Source organism: Hyperolius riggenbachi, chromosome 12, assembly GCF_040937935.1.
Source record: "Hyperolius riggenbachi isolate aHypRig1 chromosome 12, aHypRig1.pri, whole genome shotgun sequence".
NCBI lineage: Eukaryota > Metazoa > Chordata > Amphibia > Anura > Hyperoliidae > Hyperolius > Hyperolius riggenbachi.
The window spans coordinates 199324842-199346997 of NC_090657.1; the positions used below are offsets into that span (position 1 = coordinate 199324842).

The 22156-nt window shown below is 47.5% G+C and overlaps 1 protein-coding gene across 10 annotated transcripts in view; it reads right to left on the minus strand.

The window, feature by feature from the left end:
* Window positions 1-3661: 3661 nt before the first annotated feature.
* SULF2 (sulfatase 2) overlaps window positions 3662-22156 on the minus strand; it is a 504100-nt gene continuing 485605 nt past the window's right edge. For 7 of the 10 annotated variants that reach the window (XM_068262650.1, XM_068262646.1, XM_068262649.1 and 4 more), the window contains 4 exons: window positions 21236-21359; window positions 19937-19967; window positions 16520-16573; window positions 3662-4303 (listed from right to left, as the gene is read on the minus strand). In XM_068262650.1, the coding sequence (XP_068118751.1) occupies window positions 4270-4303; window positions 16520-16573; window positions 19937-19967; window positions 21236-21359 (243 nt within the window). In that variant the 3' untranslated portion in view covers window positions 3662-4269. The remainder of the gene's footprint in view (window positions 4304-16519; window positions 16574-19936; window positions 19968-21235; window positions 21360-22156) is intronic. The other 3 variants (XM_068262652.1, XM_068262654.1, XM_068262653.1) reach the window with 3 other exon arrangements.

The window sequence follows — 22156 nt, forward strand, 5'->3', positions numbered from 1 at the left end:
GTCTCAAGGGTCTTGCGTGGCTCATCACAAAGGAATACATGGAAACTTAAAAATTATTACGTTGATCAGTGATTAACCCTCCACTGTCCAGTATAGAAAACTCACATAGCTGGTAGTGCTTGCAGGTGGTTGAGAACTCCTGGTTTAATTCCCGACCGCGTCACGCCGATGGGCATGGCCGCGGCGGCAGCCCCAGGACCGCCTAACGCTGATCGGCGTAAAGTCCTGGGGCTGTGTTTTGCAGGAGATTGCACGCATCTCCTGCTTGGTGGGCGGAGCAGAGCTCCGTCTTCAGTCTCCAAGCGGCGGTTGCCGCTCGGGAGACTGTTAGACGGCGATTATTTACATGTACAGCGATGTACTGGGGACGGCTGTCCCCTCCAGAGGCACAGAGGTGATCAGCTGTCATAGGCTGAAGCCTATGACAGCTGATCACGGGGATTGGCTGGCGGGAGGGGGGTTTACAATGAATTTAAAAAAAACGCCACTTTTTACATAAAAACATATAAATAAACAAACATGTTTAACACTTGTGTGCTGTGTTGTGCGGCTCTGCAGCTTGGCCTTAAAGTTGCAGTGGCCTCTTTAGGGAAAAATGGCCTGGTCTTTAGGGGGGTTTAACACTGCGGTCCTCAAGAGGTTAAAGCCCTAGTTGAGTCTCAATTTTTTTGAATGCCTATGATTATTATTATTTTTATTATTAAGTATTTATATAGCACCAACATCTTACGCAGCGCTGTACAGAGTATATAGTCTTGTCATTAACTATCCCTCAGAGGAGCTCACAATCTAATCCCTACCATAGTCCTATGTCTATGTATGTGTCGTGTATCACAGTCTAGGGCCAATTTTTTTTTTAAGTGGAAGCCAATTAACTTATCTGTATGCTTTGGGGAGGAAATCAGAATGCCCGGAGGAAACCCACGCAGACACGGGGAGAACATACAAACTCCTTGCAGCTGTTGACCTGGCTGGAATTCGAACCAGGGACCCAGCGCTGCAAGGCGAGAGCGCTAACCACTACGCCGCCGTGCTGCCTATGATATTACATTTGCATTGATTAACACTGCACAAAGTTTTATGCATTGCATGTTTGTACATATTTAAAATACCTGTCCAGTCTCTCTCTCCCTCCATTTCCTGTAGATGACAGTACACTTTTGTTGGAAAGAAGTTGTTCAAACTCCTCCTCCAATCCCATGATTACCCACTAGAGGTTGTCAGGCAGTCTCTTGGGCATAAGCCATGTTAAGGTGACCATACATCAGGTGACTTGGCAGGCAGGTAATGTATAAATGCACTTACATTTATACATTGTAACGATCGGTGTCAGCACACAGAGAGAATCTGATTATTGGTGATCTGCAGTATCACCAAGAATATAGATATATACCTGATTATTAATGATCTGCAGATTCACCAATAATACAGATATAACTAACCTCTGGACACCTATTTAATGTGAGTGTTTGGTGCAACAGTAATGACTTTGAGTGGGACCACCCGAGGAGCAGGTGGTCCTTTGCACTTATCAGAGGGAGGTAACTACCATACGGCCAAGACCTTTCAGCAGCCTGAGACGTCCAAAGGGGTGGAGCCCCAGGCTGAATAGCAAAAAGGCCCTGAGGCTAAGTGACACCTAGAAGGTGGGCGTCACAAGCAGGTCTGGAGACTAATCTCTCAATGGAGAGGGATAGCTCTCAAGGTCAGGCAGGCCAGGTCGGCAACACACGAGCAGATAAGGTACAGAGACAGAAGGCTGATTCGGTAACCAGGGACAGGCAGGTTTGGCAACAGGGTATCAGATATGCGTAGGTACCGAATCAGAAAGCAGAGGGATAGTCAAGAATGCAGAAGGTCATAACAGATATCAAACAATGCCTAGTCTTGGGTGTGAGGTCCGTGGTCTCAACACCCTGGAACTAGTCTGAAGTATAATATGATGGTAACACAGTATATCCCTAGTCTTGGGTGTGAGGTCCGTGGTCTCAACACCCTGGAACTAGTCTGAAGTATAACACAATAATGACACAGAATCTCTAGTCTTGGGTGTGTGGGCCGTGGTCTCAACACCCTGGAACTAGTCTGAAGTATAACACAATGATAACTCAGAATCCCTAGTCTTGGGTGTGAGGTCCGTGGTCTCGACACCCTGAAACTAGTCTGAAGTATAACACAATGATAACACAGAATCCCTAGTCTTGGGTGTGAGGTCCGTGGTCGACACCCTGGAACTAGTCTGAAGTATAACACAATGATAATACAGAAGTAATCTGGCTCAGTGTGAATTCCCAGGTCCTCCTGGTTCAAACACACTGTGGGATCTGACTATGGTCTGAGTGCTTTCACGTAAGTGTTCGCAACGGCAGACAACTTGGGGACTGACCAGCAATAGGTATATATAGAGCGGCGCTCACCGGCGCCACCCACCGCTGATCAACCAATGGCCACTAGTTCTGGGATCAGCTGACCAACCTGCTCAGCTGATCCCTCCTCGTTTGGCATAAAGGTTCTGCCTCAGTTATTCCTCAGTCTGTGTGCACTAACAGGCCCAGCCACCTCAGACGCACGCTGCTGCGTGCAAACCGCCGCGCTGGACGCGGAATCAGCCGCCTCGCCGCCAGTCTGTGCGGCGGCTTCTCCGCAATCTATTACATACATTAGGTGAATAGTCCTGAGCAAAGCCAGACTGAATGCTCAGTCTGGGATTTTATCAGGGCTTATAACAAGCAGGTTGAGCAGTGAAGAATGAAACTGAGAGCAGGCTAGGCGTTTTCTCTAATGTTCTCGCTGATATATATGGTGAAATACATGAGGGTGCTTCGTCTCTGGTTACCTTTAAGTGACACGAGCCCTAATTAAAGAAATAGTTTTATGAAAATACTTTGTTTTTCTTAGACATGACTGTAAAACCATTTATACGACTTAGTTGATATACAGGAACTCCTGTGAAAATAATGTAATAAAAAAAGTGCTTCATTTTTACAATAATTATGTATAAATGATTTAGTCAGTGTTTGCTCATTGTAAAATCTTTAGTCTCCCCGATTTACATTCTGACATTTATTACATGGTGAAATTTTTACTGTGGGCAGGTTATGTAGCTGCTGCTAGCTGTTTTGGCCGTTGGAGACAGCTGTAAACAGCTATTTCCCGTCTGTGAACCTTGTTACATTGTGACAAACTGTCAAAAGTACCACAGTCCTCAGAGCTTCTTGTGGGAGGGGTTTCACCACAATATCAGCCATACAGCGCCCCCTGATGGTCTGTTTGTGAAAAGCAATAGATTTCTCATGTAAAAGGGGGTATCAGCTACTGATTGGGATAAAGTTAAATTCTTGGTTGGAGTTTCTCTTTAAGTTCCTCATTCACCAGGGTCCTGTCATATATGCTGATCCAGAAATTCCACCCACAGCATTCCTTACAATGTAAGTAGTCACCGAATACAAGGGCAAGTGGTAACGGAACCTTCAGATATTGGTGGGGAAGGGGGGGGGAGGGGAGGGGAGAAGCAGATGATGTACTTCTGTCTGGAAACGGTACAGATCTCTGATCCTGAGTGCTGGTTGTAGATGCCAGCATAGCACCACAATACTGATCTCCTTATAGGACCTGCAGCGAGGACTCTGGTGTCTTACCTGAAACAATAACTGCAGGTCACTTTGTAAAAGTCGATCAGTTATGAAATTTTATTATGTAACAAGAATTATCCATAAAATAATCAGTGATGTCTTTGTATGTTGTGTTTATCCCACAATCTCTGTGTGGCAGACACACGGCAGGGAACGTAGGTCTGTTTAGTGGTATTTTGGTGCATTTTGTGACTCCTGTCTGGATTTCGCTGCATTTGTGCTTCCCTTGCTGCAGCTGCGGCCTCCATCCTCATCACTGCCCAGAGTCTCTGCGGGTGAAGAAAGCATGGTTTCCGGATTGGCCCAGTCCTTCTACGATTTCTCGGCTTCCGGTTAGCTAGTGGTGCTGTAAAACGAGCCCCCCTCCCTCCCACCAGCAGCAGGAATGTATGAGGCAAAAAAAAAAAGAAAAACGTTAACAGTTGCAGAATGTGGAGTTTTTAGAGAGGACTGTGCTCCTCTGGTCATGTCATTAGTTGCAAGTAGCTTTTTTTTCTGTCACTAAAGTCTTTCCACAACGCAGACTATCTACCCACAATCCATAAGTCCGAAGAATTGTCTACCGGCATCCTGAAGGGTGTCTTCAAGTGTGAACGATGGTTCAAGTGGTTTAGAAGTGACTTCCTGTGTGCGGTTCTTAACCTTCCCAGCCTTCCCATAACTGGTCTCTGCTGGGACAGGAGACACAGAGTTACTGGACAGACAGACACTGGCTTGTCATATATAACCACACGGTTACCTGGGCTGAAGAGTCCACCATCATGTGATAGCGGGGAAAGAAAATCCACCCCCTCCAATCAAAAGCTGAGGTCATTACTGCGTTACAATATTCCTGTAATGCTGGTTACACACAATGCAATTTCCCAGCAGACTGATAATTTCCCACATGTCCAATGTGCTCTCAATCCATAACGGGATCAATTTTGTGCAGTACTGATCAAAAAATCAATCCAGATAGGGAGCAGATCAGATACGTAAGAAATTATTGATTCGGCCCGTCGATCTGACAGGTAATTGCATTGTGTGTACCCAGCATTAAGGTTCTCATTTATCCAGGTCATTGAACAGTACCGGTATATACAAAAAAAAAATAAGATGCATCAACTGGACAGTTTTCTGTTCTAGATGCTTCATCACTCCTACAGTGCAGCTTTCTTACTTTGCCTTAAGGGGGCCCATACACCTAACGATTTTCCCGCCGATATACAGCCGTTTTGATCACAGTGATCGAAACGGCTGTGAAATCGCCGCGCACACCGCTGACAGAACGATTGATTTCCGTCCAAAATCGATCGTTCCCATCGATTCCCGTCGACCCATCCATGTGGAAGATTTTTCTCGGTCGCCGGCGGGTCGGGAGTGCGTCGTTAGCGGCGTTCGAATGCCCGACGACCGACGCAATACAGAGGGTATACATTACCTGTTCCGGCCGGCGCGAGTCCCCTGGTCTTCTTCTCCGCTTTGGGCTCCAGACCGTTCCTGCAGCTACACAGAACTTCCTGTTCCGGCAGGAAGTTTAAACAGTAGAGCGCCCTCTACTGTTTAAACTTCCCCTGGACAGGAAGTTCAGTAGCTGGAGCGGAGAAGAAGACAGCGGGGACTCGCGCCGGCCGGAACAGGTAATGTATGCAGTGGGGGCTCTAGCAGTGGCAGCTCCACAGATTGTGAATCGATTTCAGCCTGAAACCGATCACAATCTGTTTGCAGTAAAGGTGGCCTTACAATCCCTCTCTGATCAGATTCGATCAGAGAGGGATCTATCTGTTGGTCGAATCTGATGGCAAATCAACCAGTGTATGGCCACCTTTACAGGGAACCTGAAGCAAGAAGTATGTGAAGGCTGCCATATGCATTTCCTTACAGGACAACTGTAGTGAGAAGAATATGGAGGCTGTCATATTTATTTCCTTTTAAACCATACCAGTTGCCTGACAGCCCTGCTGGTCTATTTGGCTGCAGACCAGACACCAGAAACAAGCATGCAGCTAATCCAATCAGACCTGACAATACTATCAGAGACATCTGATCTGCTGCATGCTTGTTCAGGGTCTTTGGCTAAAGGTATTAGAGACAGGATCAGCAGGACAGCCAGGCAACTGGTATTGCTTAAAGCGACACTGAAGCGGAAAAAAATATATGATATAATGAATTGGTTGTGTACTATGAATAATTACTAGAAGATTAGCAGCAAAGAAAATATTCTCATACTTTTATTTTCAGGTATATAGTGTTTTTTCTAACATTGCATTATTCTATAATATGTGCAGATTACACAACACTCAGCATTCAAAATGATTCTTTCAGAGCAGTCTGTGAAGTAATGACCTTTCCTCTAGCAGAGAAAAAGTAAACAGTTCACTTACAGTTGAGATAATAAAAGTCAGATAATAGCCCTCTCCACGACTAACTTAGTCGGAGAGCTTAATGGCTTGTTTGCATAGAGATAACAACTGGAGTTTCTCAACTCTTCCTGTACTGGAAACAATTAGACTGATGTATCTGATCTTAATGTTTTATTTCTTAGCTGTACTACACATACAAATCATAATATCATCATTTTTTTTTGTTTCAGTGTCTCTTTAACCACTTAAGGACCTAGGGCTTTCTACCCCTTAAGGACCGGCCACTTTTTTTCCCATTCAGGCCACTGCAGCTTTCACGGTTTATTGCTCGCTCATACAACCTACCACCTAAATGAATTTTGGCTCCTTTTCTTGTCACTAATAAAGCTTTCTTTTGGTGCCATTTGATTGCTCCTGCGATTTTTACTTTTTATTATATTCAGCAAAAAAGACATGAATTTTGGCAAAAAAATGATTTTTTTAACTTTCTGTGCTGACAGTTTTCAAATAAAGTAAAATTTCTGTATACATGCAGCGCGAAAAATGTGGACAAACATGTTTTTGATAAGAAAAACCCCATTCAGCGTATATTTATTGGTTTGGGTAAAAGTTATAGCGTTTACAAACTATGGTGCAAAAAGTGAATTTTCCCATTTTCAAGCATCTCTGACCCCCTGTCATGTTTCATGAGGGGCTAGAATTCCAGGATAGTATAAATACCCCCCAAATGACCCCATTTTGGAAAGAAGACATCCCAAAGTATTGACTGAGAGGCATAGTGAGTTCATAGAAGATATTATTTTTTGTCACAAGTAAGCGGAAAATGACACTTTGTGACCAAAAAAAAAAAAAAAGTTTCCATTTCTTCTAACTTGCGACAAAAAAAAAATGAAATCTGCCACGGACTCACCATGCCCCTCTCTGAATACCTTGAAGGGTCTACTTTCCAAAATGGGGTCATTTGTGGGGTGTGTTTACTGTCCTGACATTTTGGGGGGTGCTAAATTGTAAGCACCCCTGTAAAGCCTAAAGGTGCTCATTGGACTTTGGGCCCCTTAGCGCAGTTAGGCTGCAAAAAAGTGCCACACATGTGATATTGCCGTACTCAGGAGAAGTAGTATAATGTGTTTTGGGGTGTATTTTTACACGTAGCCATGCTGGGTGGGAGAAATATCTCTGTAAATGACAATTTTTTATTTTTTTTTACACACAATTGTCCATTTACAGAGTTATTTCTCCCACCCAGCATGGGTATGTGTAAAAATACACCCCAAAACACATTATACTACTTCTCCCGAGTACGGCGGTACCACATGTGTGGCACTTTTTTACACCCCAAGTACGCTAAGGGGTCCAAAGTCCAATGAGTACCTTTAGGATTTCACAGGTCATTTTGCGGAATTTGATTTCCAGACTACTCCTCACGGTTTAGGGCCCCTAAAATGCCAGGGCAGTATGGGAACCCCACAAATGACCCCATTTTAGAAAGAAGACACCCCAAGGTATTCTTTTAGGAGTATGGTGAGTTCATAGAAGATTTTATTTTTTGTCACAAGTTAGTGGAAAATCACACTTTGTGAAAAAAACAATAAAAATCAATTTTCCTCTAACTTTTGACAAAAAATAAAATCTTCTATGAACTTACCATACTCCTAACAAAATACCTTGGGGTGTCTTCTTTCTAAAATGGGGTCATTTGTGGGGTTCCTATACTGCCCTGGCATTTTAGGGGCCCTAAACCGTGAGGCGTAGTCTGGAAATCAAATTCCGCAAAATGACCTGTGAAATCCTAAAGGTACTCATTGGACTTTGGGCCCTTTAGCGCAGTTAGGGTGCAAAAAAGTGCCACACATGTGGTATTGCCGTACTCGGGAGAAGTAGTACAATGTGTTTTGGGGTGTATTTTTACACATACCCATGCTGGGTGGGAGAAATACCTCTGTAAATGACAATCTTTTGATTTTTTTACACACAATTGTCCATTTACAGAGATCTTTCTCCCACCCAGCATGGGTATGTGTAAAAATACACCCCAAAACACATTGTACTACTTCTCCCGAGTACAGCGATACCACATGTGTGGCACTTTTTTGCACCCTAACTGCGCTAAAGGGCCCAAAGTCCAATGAGTACCTTTAGGATTTCACAGGTCATTTTGCGGAATTTGATTTCCAGACTACTCCTCACGGTTTAGGGCCCCTAAAATGCCAGGGCAGTATAGGAACCCCACAAATGACCCCATTTTAGAAAGAAGACACCCCAAGGTATGCCATTAGGAGTATGGTGAGTTCATAGAAGATTTTATTTTTTGTCAAAAGTTAGCGGAAAATTGATTTTTATTGTTTTTTTCGCGAAGTGTCATTTTCCGCTAACTTGTGACAAAAAATAAAATCCTCTATGAACTCACCATACTCCTAACAGCATACCTCGGGGTGTCTTCTTTCTAAAATGGGGTCATTTGTGGGGTTCCTATACTGCCCTGGCATTTTAGGGGCCCTAAACCGTGAGGAGTAGTCTGGAAATCAAATTCCGCAAAATGACCTGTGAAATCCTAAAGGTACTCATTGGACTTTGGGCCCTTTAGCGCAGTTAGGGTGCAAAAAAGTGCCACACATGTGGTATCGCCGTACACGGGAGAAGTAGTACAATGTGTTTTGGGGTGTATTTTTACACATACCCATGCTGGGTGGGAGAAATAACTCTGTAAATGGACAATTGTGTGTAAAAAAATCAAAAGATTGTCATTTACAGAGGTATTTCTCCCACCCAGCATGGGTATGTGTAAAAATACACCCCAAAACACATAATACTACTTCTCCCGAGTACGGCGATACCACATGTGTGGCACTTTTTTGCACCCTAACTGCGCTAAGGGGCCCAGAGTCCAATGAGTACCTTTAGGCTTTACAGGGGTGCTCACAATTTAGCACCCCGCCCACTTGCCAGGACAGTTAACCAGCCCCGTTTCTTGCCCCGTGCGGAGCGTGCCGCCGCCCGGGGCGCTGTTGGGAGGGGGCGCTATAATGGAGGGGGGAGCCGGAGCCGCGGGGAGGGCAGCCCGACCTCTCCCTCCCTCTCCTCTCCCGGGCGCCCTCCGTGCTCCCCCCTCAGATGCAGAGTTCGTGAGCAGCAGGGAAGCGCTGTTTACAACTCACCGGCTGCCTGGCTCCAAGCGCTGCTCTCTCGCCGCTGGTCTCCTCTCTCTCTCTGTATACATACTGATACACGCTGCTTCCTGTAGCCGGAAGCAGCGTGTATCAGTATGTATACAGAGAGAGGAGACCAGCGGCGAGAGAGCAGCGCTTGGAGCCAGGCAGCCGGTGAGTTGTAAACAGCGCTTCCCTGCTGCTCACGGACTCTGCATCTGAGGGGGGAGCACGGAGGGCGCCCGGGAGAGGAGAGGGAGGGAGAGGTCGGGCTGCCCTCCCTGCGGCTCCCCCCTCCATTATTGGGGGCATCTACCTATCTAACCTATTCTGGGGGCATCTACCTAATCTAACCTACGCTGGGGGGCAGCTGCTAATCTAACCTACGCTGGGGGGCACCTACCTATCTAACCTACACTGGGGGGCACCTACCTAATCTAACCTACACTGGGGGGCAGCTACCTATCTAACCTATACTGGGGGCAGCTACCTAATCTAACCTACGCTGGGGGGCAGCTACCTATCTAACCTATACTGGGGGCAGCTACCTAATCTAACCTACGCTGGGGGGCAGCTACCTATCTAACCTACACTGGGGGGCACCTACCTAATCTAACCTACGCTGGGGGGCAGCTACCTATCTAACCTACACTGGGGGGCAGCTACCTATCTAACCTACACTGGGGGGCAGCTACCTAATATAACCAACACTGGGGGGGCAGCTACCTATCTAACCTACACTGGGGGGCAGCTACCTAATCTAACCTATACTGGGGGGCACCTACCTAACCTATACTGGGGGGCACCTACCTAACCTATACTGGGGGGCAGCTACCTTATCTAACCTATACTGGGGGGCAGCTACCTAATCTAACCTATTCTGGGGGGCACCTGTCTAATCTAGCCTATACTAGGGGGCACCTACCTAATCTAACCTATACTGAGAGGCACCTACCTATCTAACCTAGGGGGGGGGGGCGCAATTTTTACACCCTCGCCCTGGGTGCATTTTAGCCTAGAAACTGCACTGCAGTTAACAAACCCCACAAATGACCCCATTTTGGAAAGAATACACAACAAGGTATTCCATGAGGGTAATGGTGAGGTCATTGAAAATTTTATTTTTTGTCACAAGTAAACGGAAAATGACACTTTGTTAAAAAAAAAAATTAAAAAAAAATTCTGCTAACTTGTGACAAAAACTAAAATCTTTTATGAACTCACCGTGCACCTCACATAATACTTTAGGGTGTCCTCTTTCCAAAATGGGGTCATTTGTGGAGTCTGTCCTGGCATTTTAGGGTCTCTGCAATCATTACATGTATGGCCAGTATTAGGAGTTTCTGCTATACTCCTTATATTGGGTATACAAGTAATGCACTCTGGGCTGAAAGGAAAAATGAACGGCAAACATACCTTGCTCCACATCAATGGCAGATCTTCATCCACATCAATGGCAGTGATAACCTCAGGAGAGAGACACCCCGTGCCACCCTGCACTCAGGGTGAGCCACCAACTTATGTGACTGGGCCTCAGAACTTTAGTATACAGCATTATGCCTGTAGGATACAGCAATATGCCTGCCAATAGAGATGACTCTGTGTGGCATTAACCACCCTGGCGTTCTGATTAAATCGCCAGGGTGGCTGCGGGAGGGTTTTTTTTAAATAAAAAAAAAACTATTTCATGCAGCCAACTGAAAGTTGGCTGCATGAAAGCCCACTAGAGGGCGCTCCGGAGGCGATCTTCCGATCGCCTCCGGCGCCCAGAATAAACAAGGAAGGCCGCAATGAGCGGCCTTCCTTGTTTTGCTTATATCGTCGCCATAGCGACGAGCGGAGTGACGTCATCGACGTCAGCCGACGTCCTGACGTCAGCCGCCTCCGATCCAGCCCTTAGCGCTGGCCGGAACTTTTTGTTCCGGCTACGCTGGGCTCAGGCGGCTGGGGGGACCCTCTTTCGCCGCTGCTCGCGGCGAATCGCCGCAGAGCGGCGGCGATCAGGCAGCACACGCGGCTGGCAAAGTGCCGGCTGCGTGTGCTGCTTTTTATTTCATTAAAATCGGCCCAGCAGGGCCTGAGCGGCAGCCGCTGGCGGTGTTGGACGAGCTGAGCTCGTCCAGACCGCTCAGCTGGTTAAAGCATCATCATAGGCCCAAATCACATATAAACCGGGGGTGTCCACACTCAAGGGAAATTCAAACATGCCGTCTTATATCGCCAACCCAGGACAGATCAGCAATATCAAGCATGGAAACCGATCCTTCTTCCCACTTTTATGCTTACCCGTTTGGTCTTCAAGCTTACCTCTCCTCTCCCTGCGACAATGTGCGAAAGACCACTGAGTGTGTGCCTACTCCTGTGTCTGGAGTTCCCTAGGTTCTAATAGTGTACCTGCTCGTGGTACCTCTCAAAACACGGCCCTACGCATAGACCAGGCTGGTCAGGACAGCGGGGACAATAAAAACTGGAGTCATTCCTTCTTCCAGTCCTGCTGCAGACACGACAACGTTTTCTTCGGATGCGTTGACCTGGGGCACACGGAATCTGATAGGCGTAATGCCTACCATGCAGTCGGCTAGTTGCATCTGGGGGGGGGGGGGGGGCTGGCACCTCCTGGATACAGGATGTCCAGAATGATCTGTTCCTGAAATTGGAGGAAAGATCCAGTTCTCCCAGCCTTACTGTAGAGAACAAAGCTGTTGTAAACTGCCAATTGAATCAGATAAAAAGACACTTTCTTATACCAGCGTCTTGTTTTCCGGGTCATTAAATAGGGCGCTAACCTCTGGTCATTGAAGTCCACCCCTCCCATGTTGACATTATATTCATGGACGACAAGGGGCTTTTCAATGACCTTAGTTGCCCGTTGAATTTGGACTGTCGTGTCTGTGTGAATGGTGGACAGAAAGTAAACGTCCCTCTTGTCCCTCCATTTCACCGCGAGCAGGTCTTCAGTACGCAAGGCGGCCCTCTGCCCCCGTTGAAGTCTGGTGGTAACGAGCCGTTGGGGGAAGCCCTGGCGACTAGGCCGCGCAGTGCCACAGCATCGGATTCCTTCTAACTTTAAGTGCTGAAAGAGGGCCACACTTGTGTAATAATTGTCCACAAAAAGATGGTACCCCTTCCGGAACAAGGGTGACACCAAGTCCCACACAACCTTTCCACTGCTCCCCAGGTAGTCAGGGCATCCGACCGGCTCCAATTTTGAGTCTTTTCCCTCATAGACCCTAAAACGACATGTATAGCCTGTGGCCCTTTCACAGAGCTTATACAGCTTCACCCCATACCGGGCGCGCTTGCTTGGGATGTACTGTTTGATGCCAAGGCGCCCGGTAAAGCGTAAGAGGGACTCGTCTACGCAGATGTTCTGTTCAGGGATATAAGCATCTGCAAATGTTGAGGACAGGTGGTCTATGAGGGGCCGAATTTTGTGGAGCCGGTCATAAGCAGGGTCTCCCCTTTCATGACAGGTTTCGTCGTCGTTGAAGTGCAGGAAGCGCAGGATGGACTCAAATCGTGTCCTGGACATGGCAGCAGGGTACAAGGGAACATGATGTACTGGGTTCATAGACCAATACGACCGCAATACATTCTGTTTCATTAGTCCCAAGTGAAGGATAAGGGCCAAAAAGATTTTAATGTCGGAAACTTGGACTGGTTTCCACCCGAAAGGCTGGGCATACATGCTCTCCGGGTGCTCGGTGATGAATTGTGTGGCTTTACGGTTGGTCTCAACCACAATTAAGTCCAAGAGAACCTGGGTGATGAACAGCTGCAAAAATTCTAGGGCCGTTCTTAGATGAGCTGTCGCCACCTGGACTCCAGACTGGGCGGTGAAAGGGGGCACTACGGGTGCGGCGGAATCAGGGGATTGCCAATCTGGTTGTGCCAGCACCTCTGGGAGTCTATGGGTACTACGGGCCCGTCTTCTTCTTGGTGGCTGCGACGGGGGTACTACTGCACTTGCCACCGTACCAGTTTCAACTTCCATGCTGACGCTCACCACTTCGCCAGGGTCTACGGAAGCACTGGCACTAAGTCCAGGAGATGCTGCGCTGCTGGTGCCTGCCTCACCAAGAAAACTATCAACAGCGCTAGCACCACCCTGCTGCCCTTGAGGCGGATCCTGCGCCACCTGCGGTCTAACGACTTGGGGTTTGGTACGCCTGGCTCTAGCCGGGACCATAGCCTCGTCATCACTATCGGTCAGGGAACCACTGCTTTCTACAGGTTCAAATTCGGACCCGGAAGATTCGACGGATGATTCTTCCCAAAAGAACTCATCCGACTGGTCCATGTACCTGTATGGAAGCAGTAGATTTGGGCGCATGAGACAAGTGGACAAAAAGGGCGCCCCATTCACTTTCATTATAAATATCGTTTAATGGGTGCTGAACGGGGAAAATAAGGCGCCGGAGATTTTTAAGGATTTATAACGGCGCCCGGAGGTTTAATGGGTGCTGAACGGGGAAAATAAGGCGCCGGAGATTTTTAAGGATTTATAACGGCGCCCGGAGATTTTTAAGGATTTATAACTATGTTTGTGATGATTTAAGTTTACAAAATGAGCCCGTGACGAATAACGTTTATGAAGATAATAAATCACTATTTCTAAAACATTTCTAACACATTATTATCCACCCAAAAAAATAATTTACATTTTTTTTCTTTACATTCTTTATTTATTCATGTCTGTAAAACATTATTATCCATAGGGGGTTTTAGGTTTAGGCACCAACAGGGGGGTCTTAGGTTTAGGCACCTACAGGGGGGTCTTAGGTTTAGGCACTAACAGGGGGGTCTTAGGTTTAGGCACCAACAGGGGGGTCTTAGGGTTAGGCACCTACAGGGGGGTCTTAGGTTTAGGCACTAACAGGGGGGTCTTAGGTTTAGGCACCAACAGGGGGGTCTTAGGGTTAGGCACCAACAGGGGGGTCTTAGGGTTAGGCACCAACAGGGGGGTCTTAGGGTTAGGCACCAACAGGGGGGTCTTAGGTTTAGGCACCAACAGGGGGTCTAGGGGTTAGGGATAGGTACAGGGAGGGTTTTTAATAAACGAAAATATAAGTTTCACTTTACAAACAGGGAAGATTAACGTTTTAAGAATTGCCGATCTCATACACATTATTTAGTGATTTATACATTTTTAAATCACTATTTATAAACGAAATTCTACACAATAATTTCTATAAACGATATTTCCATTTATCGTTTATACCACGCGCCCTTTTTTCCCGACGCCCTTTTCGTACGTACGCGTACCTGTATACCTCGTCATCGGAAAGCCCCCTTCTTGCCATTTTGGATTGCTAAATTTATGGGGTTTTCCTCCGAGACTACCCAGAAAAAAAGAGCACCTACCTAGCAAAAAGGGAGTATTTGAGAGGTATTGGGGTTGGTGGGAAGTGGGGTCTCAGAGGCAATCAAACAATCACAGGACAATCAAAAACAATTACAGCACAATCGACTCCAATCACAGCCCAATCAAATCTGATGCACTCGGAAGGTGATGGGGGGAGGGTGGGATGGGGTGTGGCGGGAAGTGGGGTCTCAGGCAATCAAACAATCACGGGACAATCGAAGCAGATCACGGGACAATCAAATACAAGCGCAGCACAATCGAATACAAGCGCAGCACAGTCAAATACAATGCACTTGGACGGTGATTAGGGGGGGGGGGGGGGGCTGAGGGCGATTTGAGGGGGTGGGGGGTTGATCAGGAGCCTGCACGGGGCAGACTGAGTCCTGATCTGATGAGAGGCAGACACAGGGGGTTACTGATCGCAGATCAGTTAGTGATTGCTGGGGAGGACAGATGTAAACAAAGAGCAGGGGATGTAATCAGAAGGGGGGTATGAGGGCAATCGAGGGCCTGGGCAGGTGATCGGTTACCCCCGCGGGGCAGTTAGGGTCTGCTCTGATGGGTGGGGGTGCTGAGGGGTGATGGACAGGTGATAGACAGGTGATCAGAGGGGGATCAGAGGGGGATCAGAGGGTAAGGTAGCTGTATACAGATGTATACAGTATACAGGGGGGTAGTCTTGGATGGGGTCTGGGGGTGATCTAAAGGTAGGGGGGGGGGGGATCAGGGGTGACTAGGAGGCATCTAGGGACCTAAACTAAGGGGCAGCGTCGCTAGTTAGTGGCAGGTGGGGGGGGGGGGGGGGGGTTTGTAGGGGTGCAAGGGTGCTAGGCAGGGGTCTGCTGGGGTGATCAGGGGGGGTATGAGGCCTGGGGTGGGTGATCAGGGAGGCTGAGGTCAAAAAAAGCTGTTTGCTGGATACACTTACGAGTGGTTCCTCCTCGCTGGTGGTCTCTGCAACAATGAGACCACGAGGCGAGGAGGAAGCACGTATAAGGCACTTTGTTTACCTAACAAAGTGCCTTATACTTTCCGATTGGCTGAATTTTCGGATTCCTCCACTCGCCGGCTCTGCTAAGTGGCCGGCGAGCAGAGGCAAAATGCCAGGCTTCCGACTCCCGGCGGAGGATCGCGTCACTGATGACGCGATCGCTCCGCCCATGCCCCTACAAGGACCGCCGCCATTTGTCTATACGGCGGCCCTTGTGGGGTGCGCTTCCCGGCCGCCATTTGTATATACGGCGGTCGGGAAGTGGTTAAAACGAAATAAATATGGCAGTCTCCAGGTGTCCTTTAATTCTGCAGCAGTTTCTGCAAGCACTGACATTTTACATCTACAGTTTTCCCTGAAGGAGACCTGTCATTACGTAGTTCAGTGCTGTAAGCTTACAATACTGAACTACATAATCAGAGGTCTCCTTCAAAGTGACTCAGATATTCCATCCCATACTTAAATTGTGAGACCACCAATATCTTTCCAAAAATAGCAGCCCACCTCTGAACCCTCTCCAGATCTGAAAACCACAACAGTGCTCAATATGTAACATGTGAACCTACACTGGATTCACACAATGGCAATAGGATACTTTGCAGCACGATTTGTAGACTCCCATTATAAATCACAAGATTTCATTTGCTTTTGCTGCTGCTACCTGATACTGGGTGCAGCTTAGATCACTATTGCCAAGTATCATTCAGTTCATATAAAAATATTTTTGGTTTGGAGGAAACTGATGCAGGAATCAATCCTGAACAGATAATTCAGTTTTTATAATTCTTTCTCTACCGTATTAAAGGTTTAGCGCTCTTATCAGTAATGGTAAAGTGGAATCAATAGAAAAGATTACAAAAAAAAAAGAAAAAAAAAAAGAAGTACATTCGGTAACAGTGCTGCCAATCTGAAATCAGTTTCAGGAGCACCGAGATGGAAGCTGGATTCTCACTGGCGTCTCTGTATTTAAAGTGCAGAATTCCTAATATTGACCACCCTGTGCAGACGCACAGTACACACACAGAAGGGATGGGGAGACTTACAAGGATTTAGAGGACGGCTTCTTCGTTTTTGGCCACTTTCGCCGCTGAAGTTGTCTAACACCCAAGCAGGAAAGAGAAAAGAGTAACCCATCACCAACTATAGGTACAGTAAGAGCTACTAGATATACATACATATCAACAAAGGATTAGACGTGTGAGAGAAGCCCCTTAGTGGGTATTATATGATAACAGAGGATGTAAAGGGAATCTGCAGTCTTATCAGAGGTTAGACATACTGGGCAGCCATATTTCCTTTTCACATCTTCAGCAGATACTTAGGCTTGGTTCCCACTTGTGCCAGACCAGCGGGAGCGGACAGTGTAAGATGAATTACACCCATAGGCTATATAGGGGAGCACATCTGACTGCCTGGGATTATTGTGGACTGCACAGAAGTGCGGTCTGCCTACCGCCTCGGATCCCGCAGATCAGTTGCAGAGGGACAAGTGTAACCGGCTCCTGTTTATAAAATACGAGCCGTTCACCCGATGAGCAGAGAACAGACAAAAAATGTCAGCTCTCCACTCAAGTGGAATATTAATTCCAAATTGGGTTTTGATCAAAGAAAGATTCAACCACAATGTTTGGCCTATTAGTGAGCTCTTCTGACACTGGCTGGAAATAACCAGTAAAGGTGAATATCACTAGAATGGCTCAGATGTGTCTTCACTCTGAAGTCAAATGCAGATCCCCTTTATGAAGGGACAGAGCAATGTGCAATATGCCACTCCAGCCAGTCACAGCAATGTGCAATACGCCACTCCAGCCAGTCACAGCAATGTGCAATGTGCAACAAGCCAGTCCAGCCAGTCACAGCAATGTGCAATGTGCAACAAGCCAGTCCAGCCAGTCACAGCAATGTGCAATACGCCACTCCAGCCAGTCACAGCAATGTGCAATGTGCAACAAGCCACTCCAGCCAGTCACAGCAATGTGCAATGTGCAACAAGCCAGTCCAGCCAGTCACAGCAATGTGCAATACGCCACTCCAGCCAGTCACAGCAATGTGCAATACGCCACTCCAGCCAGTCATAGCAATGTGCAACAAGCCACTCCAGCCAGTCACAGCAATGTGCAATAAGCCACTCCAGCCAGTCACAGCAATGTGCAATACGCCACTCCAGCCAGTCACAGCAATGTGCAATACACCACTCCAGCCAGTCATAGCAATGTGCAACAAGCCACTCCAGCCAGTCACAGCAATGTGCAATAAGCCACTCCAGCCAGTCACAGCAATGTGCAATACGCCACTCCAGCCAGTCATAGCAATGTGCAATAAGCCACTCCAGCCAGTCACAGCAATGTGCAATACGCCACTCCAGCCAGTCATAGCAATGTGCAACAAGCCACTCCAGCCAGTCACAGCAATGTGCAATACGCCACTCCAGCCAGTCACAGCAATGTGCAATACGCCACTCCAGCCAGTCACAGCAATGTGCAATGTGCAACAAGCCACTCCAGCCAGTCACAGCAATGTGCAATGTGCAACAAGCCAGTCCAGCCAGTCACAGCAATGTGCAATACGCCACTCCAGCCAGTCACAGCAATGTGCAATACGCCACTCCAGCCAGTCATAGCAATGTGCAACAAGCCACTCCAGCCAGTCACAGCAATGTGCAATAAGCCACTCCAGCCAGTCACAGCAATGTGCAATACGCCACTCCAGCCAGTCATAGCAATGTGCAATAAGCCACTCCAGCCAGTCACAGCAATGTGCAATACGCCACTCCAGCCAGTCATAGCAATGTGCAACAAGCCACTCCAGCCAGTCACAGCAATGTGCAATACGCCACTCCAGCCAGTCACAGCAATGTGCAATACGCCACTCCAGCCAGTCACAGCAATGTGCAATACGCCACTCCAGCCAGTCATAGCAATGTGCAATACGCAACTCCAGCCAGTCACAGCAATGTGCAATACGCCACTCCAGCCAGTCACAGCAATGTGCAATACGCCACTCCAGCCAGTCACAGCAACTTGCAACCAGCCACTCCAGCCAGTCACAGCAATGTGCAACAAGCCACTCCAGCCAGTCACAGCAATGTGCAATACGCCACTCCAGCCATTCACAGCAATGTGCAATACGCCACTCCAGCCAGTCACAGCAATGTGCAATACGCCACTCCAGCCAGTCACAGCAACTTGCAACAAGCCACTCCAGCCAGTCACAACAATGTGCAATACACCACTCCAGCCAGTCACTGCAATGTGCAACAAGCCAGTCCAGCCAGTCACAGCAATGTGCAATACACCACTCCAGCCAGTCACGGCAATGTGCAATACGCCACTCCAGCCAGTCACAGCAATGTGCAACAAGCCACTCCAGCCAGTCACAGCAATGTGCAATACGCCACTCCAGCCAGTCACAGCAATGTGCAATACGCCACTCCAGCCAGTCACAGCAATGTGCAACAAGCCACTCCAGCAAGTCACAGCAATGTGCAATACGCCACTCCAGCCAGTCATAGCAATGTGCAATAAGCCACTCCAGCCAGCCACAGCAATGTGCAATAAGCCACTCCAGCCAGTCACAGCAATGTGCAATAAGCCACTCCAGCCAGTCATAGCAATGTGCAACAAGCCACTCCAGCCAGTCACAGCAATGTGCAATACGCCACTCCAGCCAGTCACAGCAATGTGCAACAAGCCACTCCAGCCAGTCACAGCAACGTGCAATACATCACTCCAGCCAGTCACAGCAATGTGCAATACACCACTCCAGCCAGTCACAGCAATGTGCAATACGCCACTCCAGCCAGTCACAGCAATGTGCAATACGCCACTCCAGCCAGTTACAGCAATGTGCAATACACCACTCCAGCCAGTCACAGCAATGTGCAATACACCACTCCAGCCAGTCACAGCAATGTGCAATACACCACTCCAGCCAGTCACAGCAATGTGCAATATGCCACTCCAGCCAGTCACAGCAATGTGCAATGCGCCACTCCAGCCAGTCACAGCAAAGTGCAATACGCCACTCCAGCCAGTCACAGCAATGTGCAATAAGCCACAGGGACCACTCACAATGCAGTGCAACACATCACAGCACACGTCAAGCAATGTGCAATAAGCCACAATAGCCACTGAGTGTGGTGCACAATATGCCATGCTAGTCAGTCACAGCAGTGTGCAATAAGACACACTCACCAGGCACAGCAGTGTGTAATAAAACACACTGACCAGCCATAGTGATGTACAATAATACACAGCAGTCAGTCACAGCCATGTGCAATCATTTACAGCAGCCAGTCACCTATCCTCTGTGATTGCAGTGACAGGTGTATAGCTGGGCGACTAGAGTGGTTGCCACGGATCACTGTTTTAGCAAACAAGCTGTCCTGCATTATCATTCATGAGACGAGCCATTCCTTATAGACAGATGTATATGAATGCTTATGGCAAGGAGGAACTTACCGATACTGCTCAAAGCTCTCATCCTTCAGGCCTGGAAGAAAATTGTACAAAGTGTTAGTACAATACAAGTGTGGGGATATACAGGTGAGTATACAGGCTTATATGTCACCGCCCACATGATCAGCATTACCAGTAACAATCGGCCATCCCAAGGGTAGCTGCCACACCCCAACACATCCCAAGGCCATGGCCACACCCACTCACATCCCAAGGCCATGACCACACCCACTCACATCCCAAGGCCATGACCACATCCCATCAGATCCCAAGGCCATGGCCACACCCACTCACATCCCAAGGCCATGGCCACACACCTCTCAAATCCCAAGGCCATGGTCACACACACTCATATCCCAGGGTTTGCTGCAGGCCCATGAATACCATGATACCTGCCATCACTGGCCAATCAGAATATATTCAGGAAAAGCTATACTTGTAAATAACAATGTCTGGCACTTTAGATTAGAGTCTCTCAGGTGCTGTGCGTGTTATGTGAGCACCATACAGGCCCTCTAAGAGTCCGCTAGTCAGGCACACAGGCAGATCTGTAACCCTTTATATAAGCCTCTCACAGTAAATTAGAAGCATATCATATTGTATGAGTCATTTTTGTAGGAGGATCACAAACCAAACATGGCATGGAAGTGAGACTTTAGGAAGGAATGAGTGACAGAATGAAAGCTTAAATCTGATTGGATATTAGGTCAGTGTCACAGATTTCTCTCTGCTCTGGTTATCACAATCCTGTCCTGCTCTCAGTAGTGTGTGTAGTGAACAATGTATCAGGGTTTGTTTCCATTAGCGGCTGGCTGTCTGGATGTAATGCAGCAATCAGGACGACACGCGTGCACGTCTCTGGTATACCGTGTGTCCAGGGGGGAGGAGCTATGTTATTCTATGCAGGATTGCACGTGTCATCTGAGAAAATGCTGATTCCCCTCCCCCAGACACAAATACGTGTAATTTCCAACATTAAGTGGAAACAGCTCAATAATCTTCTGTGGGCTGTTCTGTAAAATTCACATTCGATGAATATATGGTGTTCAGTATGGAAATCGGGCACAGTGGAAACGTGGCCTAATTATATGGCTGGAATGTGGCAATCCAATCGTAAAGATCCGCACACAGACTTGCTGGAACTCAAATCGCTTATATTATCCCATCACACACACAAAGTACATCTGACCATACTACCGACAATCGTTTTGGGGCCGACAAAGTACAAAACTACTCAGAACAAGTATGGAATCAGGCCAGGATGACATCACACATCGCAGTAACTGATAAAGCACGACATACCCAGCTCCACGCTGCGCGTCCGTGGATTGCACTGCCGGGACCCTTTACAGCTCCGCAGCTCCATCAGCTGGACATGCAGCTGATTGAGGACGTCTCGGTCCAGCGTATTCACTGCGTTTATCAGCTGTGGAGAGAAGAGACAGCGTTACTCCACGCCGGTCACACCCACCAGGCACCACATGGAGCTACAGAGTCACTGCATCACTACAAACACCAAGCACACAGGTACCCGCTGCAGCAATGAGGGCCCCTACCAGGGACGTAGCAATAGCCATAACAACTGCTAAGGGGTGCTGCAGAAAAGGGGGTCCAGATGGTATTTGATGTGTTCACTATTAACTTTGCTTTGTTGCTCCACCCTCTGACTTTGTCTCAGTATGCATGGACTATACACAGTGTAGATTGCATGGGAATGTAAATTGACAAGTCAACTCATATCCATGGGGTAGGGGCAGTTAGCATTGCTCAAGAGTGCCTAGATAGGATGGCTCCACAAAAAATTGCTATGGGGCCCTATAATGTCTAGCTACGCCATTGGCCCCTACATTCTCTGAATTCACACTGCAAATAAGAGTGCTGCTTAGGTAGCAAGTGATTAGGAATTAAAAATGACTGAATATGAATTATTTTCTGTGCAACTCAGAAAGTCCCTTTTGGTATCTATAGAAAATAAAAAAAAACATCAGTCCATCCAAAAATTATATTTCAGTTATAAGTCTGAAGAAATTAATCAGCTAAAGTTGCCTCCTTGTATCTCTATCAGACTTCTGGTTCTGCACTGCAGGACGGCACTCTATTCCACAGGGTGACAGATGCACAGCCTCACTGCTCTTATCGTGATTATGATCACAGGGAACTGGTGTTCTGCTGCCACCTTGTGGCCTTCTATATTGTTGCATTTGTCAACTTCAGTGTACTGTG